An 8,652-nucleotide genomic window follows, 5' to 3' on the forward strand; every position below is an offset into this window, starting at 1 on the left:
TTATGTCATTGGTGTGTGTGTGTGTGTGTGTGTGTGTGTGTATTAATATATATATACACATTCCTGTAACATGCTTAGAGCTTTGAATCTGTCTCTCAGTTATGTGTTGTTTTTAATGTTGATTAATCTTGAATCTTGACGCCCCTTCTCCCCAGACTCTTTGATCACTGTTTGAGAGATTATTGTATGTATTTTTGACAAATTATGGACTGAAAAATGTATTAGGGCTTTGCCTTAGTTTTGCTTATATATTTGGGTGGAAGATTGTTCTGGGTGTGAGTTTTGTAAGACAATGCTGTGCTGATTATTGGAATTTGACTGAGAAATTCAATTTATTTAAATTTTTTTTTTCCAGAATTGACAGAGAACAGGGTACTAACCATTACAGTATGTCAGTATTGATAAAATTTGGATATAAAATTTTGGTTTCTGAGAACCTTAGTATGGAAGAAAATTGCATGTGTCTCTAGGTTCAATTTTGGACTTTTACACTGGAATACATATATTTTTAAGGCATAAGCTTACCTTCCAAAGTATTTTGTTAGATGCTCCACATGTAATTTTGTGGTTTGTACTTTATTAGAGATTAGAGTTGGACTTTGCTCCTGGAGTGTGAAATACCATATCTAGTCATGTGTTTCTTGAAAATGGATTTCATCAAATTGTTATGGATAAACCTTCTTACATTTTATGGATTTAATTCGTTAATTAGGGAAGATGGGCAATCTGCTTTGTTGTGTGCAAGTTGATCAATCCAAAGTTGCAATCAAGGAACAATTTGGCAAGTTTGAGGATGTCCTAGAACCTGGATGCCACTTTGTCCCGTGGTGCCTTGGAAGTAAGATAGCTGGCCATCTCACGCTTCGTGTGCAGCAATTGGATGTGAGCTGTGAGACCAAGACAAAGGTCTGCGTTTCTCTTGTTTTTACACTAAATTAACTCCCCTTAACTTGTATATCCAGCATATTCTGTTGGCTGGAAATTTTGTCTGTTTGCTTTACTTTTTCTTTCCTTCCAGACTGAGATCATGCCTGTTGGTAATCTGTTTACAGGACAACGTCTTTGTCAATGTTGTGGCATCAATTCAGTATCGTGCTCTAGCTGAGAAAGCAAACGATGCGTTTTACAAACTAAGCAACACTACGGGTCAGATTCAGGCCTATGTTTTTGATGGTATGAGCCTTAGCTAACTTTTCGTATTTAAGTCTTATTCATGGAGATTTAAATGTTGAATTTGCATTCTTTTTTCTTTCCAGTAATCAGGGCAAGTGTTCCTAAACTCAATCTTGATAATGTTTTTGAGCAAAAAAATGAAATTGCTAAGGCTGTTGAGGATGAACTAGAGAAGGTACATTTGCATAACTTCTGTAATAAAATTTGGAATAAGGTTCAAATTGGCCGCTGAACGTAACCTGAAAATGCAATTAGGCCATTGAACGAACAAAAAGTGCAATTAGGCCACTGAACACTCCAAAAACGGGCAATTAGGTCACTGAACTCTCCAAACGTATGCAATTTCACCAGATAGCAGGTTACCATCAATTTTAGCAGGTTACTTGCTTACGTGGCAGTTGAGTTGGCATTTTTAATAATTTTTAAATAATTTTTAATAATTAATTTAATAATAAATTTTATAAAAATTGAAAAAAAAATTAAATAAAAAATAAAATAAAGTCGTTTTTATTTTTTTAAAATTTTTTAAAATAAAAATTTATTATTAAAAATGATTTAAAATTTATTAAAAATGCCAACTCAGCTGCCACGTAAGCAGATAACCTGCTAAAATTGAGGGTAACCTGCTATCAGGTGAAATTGCACATTTTTGGATTGTTCAGTGGCCTAATTGCACTTTTTTTTCGTTCAGTAGCCTAATTGCATTTTCAGGTTACGTTCAGTGGCCAATTTGAACCTTATTCCATAAAATTTTATTGGTATTCTGGCACTACTGATTGATGTTATTTCTTGGCCCTCATGGATTAACAGGCTATGTCTACTTATGGATATGAAATTGTTCAGACTCTTATTGTTGATATAGAACCAGATGAGCGTGTTAAGAAAGCTATGAATGAAATCAATGCTGGTAAAATAAACCTGATCTCTTCTTTCATTTGGTTTAGTATTGAAGCCTAGACAAATTATGAATAAACGGTCTTTATTTCTTCATATGGGATGTGTATGTTGAAAACATTGGCAGTTAATTCATTTTAAGTAAACAGTGAGAGGCTTACTTTGTCAAAACTAAAGAGAATGTAAAACTAAAATTTTCCCATGCTATTTGTTGTCTATCTTTAACACTCCAGCTGCTAGGCTAAGGCAAGCTGCGAATGAGAAGGCAGAGGCTGAGAAGATTATACAAATTAAGAAGGCGGAGGGTGAGGCAGAGTCCAAGTACCTCGCGGGTTTGGGTATTGCTCGCCAACGTCAGGCTATTGTAGATGGCCTTAGGGACAGTGTTCTCGGATTCTCTGTCAATGTCCCGGGAACCACATCAAAGGATGTTATGGAGATGATTCTTGTCACCCAATACTTCGACACAATGAAGGAAATTGGCGCAGCAAATAAATCATCTGCCGTCTTCATTCCCCATGGACCAGGAGCTGTGAATGATGTGGCTAACCAGATTCGTGATGGGCTTCTTCAGGCTACCCATACTGCCGAGCATTAAATGGTATACTTTTTGACTACTTCAAGCTGGTTTATGAACCTTGAAAGTCGTTGCCGTATATATAATGGTTTTGCTTTTGTTTAGCATGAATTTATTTGAGTTCATCTTTTAGAGATTGGTCGATTGAAGAAATAGTTTGGAATAGGAATTGTGAAATAATAGGATTGTTGGATACTTTTCTGCAATAATGATTACTCTGTTTCAATTTATAGGTTTATTAAACAAGTTTTATAGCACATCATATTCTAACTGAATACATTATTTTGGGGTAGTTATTATATTCTAAGGTCACCAAAACTGGAATTTGATGAGTAATAAATATCTGGTATTGTTTGTTTCATGTTTCTGCACTGGGATTCGGTGCATTATTGTTCTCAGCTTGATTGATCAGGTTGAGAATTTCTTGTCTTTTAGCCATCAGAGGCTGTATCTTGGCATCAAGCTTCTCCAGTTTTTGCTTCAACTTTACTGGATCCTTTTTATCTTCAGGATTCTTCTCCTTCTTCTCTTTTCCAGCCTTCTCCTTAGCCTTATCCCCCTTGTCCTTCTTCTTCTTCTTTTCTTTATCACCATTTTTTTCTCCTTTCCCTTCTCCATTATCATCACCTTCATGCTTATCTTTCTTCTTTTCCTTGTGCTTTTTCTCTTCTTCAGTTTTCTTTGCACTGACATGCTTTTCTGCTTCTTCTGTCTCTCCCATTCCCAATCTCAACACACCTATGCACAAAAAGAAAAGAATCAGGCATATGCCAAGTTTTATGAAAAAAAATATTTTTTAAATATTAAATATCGATAGTGAAATTCTTCTCCCAAAAGGTTGAATCCTCAACCCTAAGGGCCCCACGTCTTGGGCTGACGGCATAGGGCCAAATGACGAGATCTGTCCATTTTGGGCATAATTTTCACATTGCCGCTGCCAAGTTTCGAACTTTTATTTCTTTCTCCCAAATATTACCTACTAAATTACTGAGTTAAGCCCGTGCGGGCTTGATGGTGAACTTCTATAATGAAAGATCATTCACAAGATGTGAGAAGAGGAAATATCACACACCTGAGATCTTAAAGAACTGAGTGGCTTTTGATATTGATGAAAATGGATTGAAGAAATTACTGAGTTTTCTTCCTTAAATGCTTTGTTCCAACTCTATTTAATTTCTAGACAACCTAGAAAGTGATGAAGCAATGGACACAAACAAATTAAAAAGATTGATGGCCAGGAAGGGGAAGTTGTTTTATCAACTACCAATTTTATTTCCAACCACTTATCTCACTATTATTAATCCAAGCCCCATCCCATCCAATCACTACCTGTATTGTTATGCAAACCACTCTTCCCATTTCTGCATTCCCTCCTTACCTGTTATCACTCATTATTAATTTATTCATACCAGAATTACATAATTTTAATTAATCACTCACTCTGTCTCATTTTACCTGTCATGTTTATTATTCATTCGTCAAATCATCTCTTTCTTTTTTACTTATTTTTAAATTTGATTTTTTGAATTTAATAGTACTAATAATGTAGTTTCTAAATATATAAATTTCATATACTAATATTAAACATAATATTGTTAAAAATTGAATTAAAAATAACTTCAGTTAAATTTGTGAATTTGGAGTGCATAACCTATGACCTCTTCCATGAGGTTTACTCTCATACCAATTGGAGCATGTGGTCCATCTCAACTAAAAGAGAAAATTTCAATTTTGGTCACATGACTATAGGGGCTTTGTTAATTTCAGCACCTAACTTTCAAAAGTGTCAATTTAGTACCTTGAGTATGTAATTTTTGTCAATTTTGGTCACTCCGGCCAAATTGCCGGTCAAATTTGACCGGAAAAATTTAATTCAACATTTAGTCTAAATATTAGGGGCAAAATCGTCTTTTGAACTGTGGTCCCAATTAAACGTGCAAACCAGATTCTGACTCCGTCCACCGCATGAGCCCGCATCCGGACTCTCCGGCAGTCCTCCTCCAACGTGAATTGCAACAAGATGCTACGCCTATCCAAGGATCCTATCTGCACTTCCCCTTCCAGACGAAGGATTTCTCAAATTTTTGCCCTAATTGCATCCAGAAGCGGCCCCCCTTCGCAAAACGCTCAATCAAGGTGAATCGCTCCTCCGTCTCAACCATATTTCGCCATTCTCTCGCTGAAATTCTTGCAATTGTCCTTCTCTAATTTGGAATTGCAGTCTTATTTAGACCTCTGCCATTTACGTAGCGAGAATCTGTACGATCTGTCCAATCTCATTTTGTGTCGCTATTTCTTGAAACAGGACAAATTCTGGCAACAAATCGATGCTCTGACCTCCAATCGACTGATAATCCTCTGGATTTACCTTCAGATTCTCAAAAATTACGTTTGATCAAGACAAATCTAACTTATCTCGCCTCAAGAAATATGGTCGAACGGTTCGTGCATTTGTGCAACGAAGAACAGCTTAATCTCGAATATTCTGAACAATTTCTGGACAATCAGGTCGTGAATCAGCATTTTGCTCACCGATCGGAGCATTCTCTACCAACTTGCCGTCGAGAATCTCACTCTGCTCGAGCTTAAGCTCTTTCTACGCCTCTTCTTCACCTCCGGGCTCTCCTCCAAGTCGGATATTTTGCTCATTTTCCGATCAAAGTCGCCGGCTTTCGAACGGGTCGTCGCCGAGAAGAACGACTCGTTCTTGGTCCGGTCAATTAGGAGCAGATCAGGAAAAGACTGTTTTGTCCCTCAGATTTGTGCCTAAAAGTTGGATTTAATTTTTTCGGTCAAATTTGACTGGTAAATTGGCCGGAGTGACTAAAATTGAGAAAAATTACATACTCAAGGTACTAAATTGGTACTTTTGAAAGTTAGGTGCTAAAATTAACAAGGCCCCTATAGTCGTGTGACCAAAATTGAAATTTTCTCTCAACTAAAATGTTAAGTTGATAGTTGACTGCACATTTATGTTTATATATTAAGAAAAATTGCATTTTTGGTGATTCATTTACACCCGTGGTACAGACTTAGTCCTTGAGTTATATGCGTGACCATCTTTAATTCCTAAGTTATGCATGGAGTGACGATTTTAGTCCTTGAAGGATCAAATTAGCCACTTTATTAAGTGACAAATTGGTGGTAGAAATAGGTCTTGAGAGACTAAAATTGTCACTTCGTGCATAACTTAGAGGTTAAAGATGGTCACGCATATAACTCAGGACTAAATTTGTACCACGGGAATAACTGAAAGGCCAAAAATGTAATTTTTTCTATATATTATATTATATGCTCAACATGCAGGGTATCAATTCATGCCTGGCCATACTTTTAAATGATTATTAAAAAAAAGTATATAGTGATGTTTTTTTTATTTATTTTGTGGTGAGGAGTATATAGTGATGTTAGATATATATAATGTCTCATTCTTTTCATATGTATCAAAATAATAAAATACATATTGATGAAGTAAATATATAAATATTGGAGAAATGAGATATTTTCTACTATTCATCATCGTTATGATTTTGAGAATCGAGTTTGGCCAATATTTCATCATTACTATTGGCTTTTTTGCGTTTATTATCTTGAGACACTAAAACACCTGCAGAAAGAATGAGGATAACTGTTATGAAAATTCCCATATTCTGTTTCACCCTCTTTGCAACTTTTTCCAAAAAATTGCCCCCATTTGACTTTTCTTCTCCTTTTGCATCATCATATTCTTTTTCTTCACTTGTACCCTTAGGGATATCACCATTGCCATTCCCCTTTTTGCCCTTTTCTTGAATTGAATCTTCTTCTTCTTCTTCATCTTTGGGTGTCTCAAGTGGAGTAGCAGCTGGGATAGTTTCAATTGTACCCTCATTCTCATTAGGAAATTCACCACTGTCATTTACCTTTTTGCCCTTCTCAAGATCTGAACCTTCATCATCTCTAGGTGGTTTAGTAGGGGTAGAAGCTGGAATGTTTTCAGTTGTACCCCCACCATTGTCATTTACCTTTTTGCCCTTCTCATGATCTGAACCTTCATCATCATCTCTGGGTGGTTTAGTAGGGGTAGAAGCTGGGATTTTTTCAGTTGTACCCCCACCACTGTCATTTACCTTTTTGCCCTTTTGATGATCTGCATCATCTTCTTCTTCAGCTCTGGGTGTCTTAGAAGCTTGAACTCTCTGTGTTGCCTTCTTGGGTATCTGAACATAGAAAAGCCCTTCTTCCATCCCCACTCTGCAATCTTCAGGCTTTGAATTTTCTGGGGCCTGGAAAATTTGCTCAAACCATATATACTTTATCTCACTTATCTTCCTTTCTCCAGCAATCTTTATGAGGCCATAAGTGTTAACTTCAAGTTTCACCTCCTCCCTTCTGAACCCTTTAAAAGATATATATGGTAATATCATTTCATTTCTAAAAAACAAAAAAATTAAAAATGAATGCATGCATGCAAAAACTACAGTAATTGTTGGAAACCCTTTAATTTGATTGAAGCATGAAAATAATAATTAAGGGAAAACATGATTGATCATTATATAAATGTGATTAACAGCAAATGCCACCTAGCTGTGGGATTATTATAACAAAAATGCACTGCTAGAAATCTCGCTACTTCCATCCAACTTGTTGGGCGGTAAATAATTTTTTATTTATTTATCAGAAATAATTTTTTTGAACAACATATTGACCAAAATGAAAATTTGAAAAAATCTCGTCGAAATTTCCATCCAACACCATTTGTTGGTCGGAAATAGTGTCCAACATTTCAAAGTTGGATGGAAAATCTAGACAGGAAACACACCTTTTTGAATATAAACGGGTATAATACCCAATTTACTCATCGATTATAGTGATTTTTCTCAATTAATTTAGTCATAAACCGTGCTTAATTGGGTTCTTGACTTTGATGATTTTACCTAATTGAGTCCTATGTTAGTATAGCTTGGTAATTTTCCTTCGATTAATACCAATTTAGTCATTAGTACGGTTATAGTGGATTTACCCAATTTAATCTACTATAATGATTTTACCAAATTTAGTTTTCAACTATGATTTTTCTCGATTTAGTCAATGATTCTGACAGCTAAGGATACAATTAGATAAAACCATCTAAGTCTAGGACCTAATTAAGCACAAAAAAAAAAAAAAAAAAAAAAAAAACGTTCAGAACTAAATCAATAAAACCCACGTCCTATAGTTGATGACTAAATTAATTGGGTATTAATTCCAACGAAAAATTAAGAAACCATAAATATATGTAAATGCTGGAAATTAAACTAACCTGGAACTTCAAGACCAAGCCAATGATTAGTTGGATCCTCAATCCACTCGAAATCAGGCACCATCTCTTCATATATGACGTTGCTTGGTCTAGCCCTTCTTCGTGATCCGCCTATACCCGACATTATTGGATCTATCAAAACACTTCAGTTTATTCTTAATTCTCTCATAAAATGTTTGTGTACATTATATTGTTTATCTCAGATAGATGTTTGAGTTTGGATTTTAATGTTTGTTTGAGATAGATAGATTTCTCTTGCGGCGGTGGTTTTGTTCTCTACTTTTCTTCCAAGATTGCTATGTAGTGCTCATACAGGCCAGGGTGTATACTTTGCTTTGCCTACAAACAACTTTCTTAATTCGTTAAATTAAAGGAAAGATATTCCTTCACATTACTAAGTTAATATATTTGTGACTTTACATTAATTTTCACTTCAGATAAAAAAAAAAAAAAAGAAAAGAAAGAATGATTGACTAAAATTGTCATAACTTTGAATAGGGCAATGCTGCTTATTATTGAACCAATTTCATTTTTAATTTCTTAAATAATATAATGAACTTCACATTTTTGGTTGATAGAGAGAATGTTAGATAATAATATTAAGACTAACACAAACTGTAGTAAACGAGTAACCTGCCTCGTTACAGCGGAAGCTTTAGGATCGCCCAAATATCCCCAGCCATAGTCGTTGGTATTGCCACGAGATGGTAAACCTGCAGAATAAAGG

General features: G+C 35.3%; 3 protein-coding genes and 1 long non-coding RNA gene across 5 annotated transcripts; 2 read left to right on the forward strand and 2 right to left on the reverse strand.

Annotated features, from left to right (window-relative positions):
• Positions 1 to 708: 708 nt before the first annotated feature.
• Positions 709 to 2,759, forward strand: LOC109191832 (hypersensitive-induced response protein 1-like). Its single transcript, XM_019342511.1, has 5 exons — positions 709 to 906; positions 1,053 to 1,173; positions 1,257 to 1,348; positions 1,984 to 2,080; positions 2,301 to 2,759. Exons 1-5 carry the CDS (start codon positions 718 to 720, stop codon positions 2,663 to 2,665), a joined length of 864 nt encoding a protein of 287 aa, XP_019198056.1. The 5' UTR covers positions 709 to 717; the 3' UTR covers positions 2,666 to 2,759.
• A 232-nt stretch (positions 2,760 to 2,991) lies between these two features.
• On the reverse strand, positions 2,992 to 3,811 carry LOC109191833 (protein PXR1). Of its 2 annotated transcripts, none has more exons than XM_019342513.1 (2): positions 3,716 to 3,811; positions 2,992 to 3,388 (listed from the first exon to the last, which is right to left on the reverse strand). In XM_019342513.1, the coding sequence occupies exon 2, from the start codon at positions 3,363 to 3,365 to the stop codon at positions 3,003 to 3,005; it is 363 nt and encodes a 120-aa protein (XP_019198058.1). In that variant the 5' UTR covers positions 3,366 to 3,388; positions 3,716 to 3,811; the 3' UTR covers positions 2,992 to 3,002. The 2 variants fall into 2 exon arrangements, with proteins under 2 accessions (XP_019198058.1, XP_019198057.1); XM_019342512.1 differs by having other exon boundaries at positions 2,992 to 3,382; positions 3,717 to 3,794.
• Positions 3,812 to 4,596: 785 nt separating this feature from the next.
• LOC109191834 lies at positions 4,597 to 5,401 on the forward strand. Its single transcript, XR_002055989.1, has 2 exons — positions 4,597 to 4,780; positions 4,950 to 5,401. It is a non-coding gene; the product is annotated as an uncharacterized LOC109191834 (long non-coding RNA).
• A 750-nt stretch (positions 5,402 to 6,151) lies between these two features.
• Positions 6,152 to 8,180, reverse strand: LOC109191831 (inactive protein RESTRICTED TEV MOVEMENT 2-like). Its single transcript, XM_019342510.1, has 2 exons — positions 7,926 to 8,180; positions 6,152 to 7,022 (listed from the first exon to the last, which is right to left on the reverse strand). Exons 1-2 carry the CDS (start codon positions 8,047 to 8,049, stop codon positions 6,154 to 6,156), a joined length of 993 nt encoding a protein of 330 aa, XP_019198055.1. The 5' UTR covers positions 8,050 to 8,180; the 3' UTR covers positions 6,152 to 6,153.
• Positions 8,181 to 8,652: the final 472 nt, after the last annotated feature.

Source organism: Ipomoea nil, unplaced genomic scaffold (assembly GCF_001879475.1).
Source record: "Ipomoea nil cultivar Tokyo-kokei standard unplaced genomic scaffold, Asagao_1.1 scaffold1721, whole genome shotgun sequence".
NCBI lineage: Eukaryota > Viridiplantae > Streptophyta > Magnoliopsida > Solanales > Convolvulaceae > Ipomoea > Ipomoea nil.

What these genes read in the sequence shown, in the direction of transcription:
- LOC109191831 (XM_019342510.1), bottom strand. Translation starts at nt 8,049, where the DNA reads ATGTCGGGTATAGGCGGATCACGAAGAAGGGCTAGACCAAGCAACGTC. An exon ending in GCTTGGTCTTGAAGTTCCAG is followed by an intron (nt 7,023 to 7,925) that starts GTTAGTTTAATT and finishes TATCTTTTAAAG; the next exon opens with GGTTCAGAAGGGAGGAGGTG.
- LOC109191833 (XM_019342513.1), bottom strand. Translation starts at nt 3,365, where the DNA reads ATGGGAGAGACAGAAGAAGCAGAAAAGCATGTCAGTGCAAAGAAAACT.
- LOC109191832 (XM_019342511.1), top strand. Translation starts at nt 718, where the DNA reads ATGGGCAATCTGCTTTGTTGTGTGCAAGTTGATCAATCCAAAGTTGCA. An exon ending in TCAGGCCTATGTTTTTGATG is followed by an intron (nt 1,174 to 1,256) that starts GTATGAGCCTTA and finishes TTTTCTTTCCAG; the next exon opens with TAATCAGGGCAAGTGTTCCT. An exon ending in TTGAGGATGAACTAGAGAAG is followed by an intron (nt 1,349 to 1,983) that starts GTACATTTGCAT and finishes ATGGATTAACAG; the next exon opens with GCTATGTCTACTTATGGATA.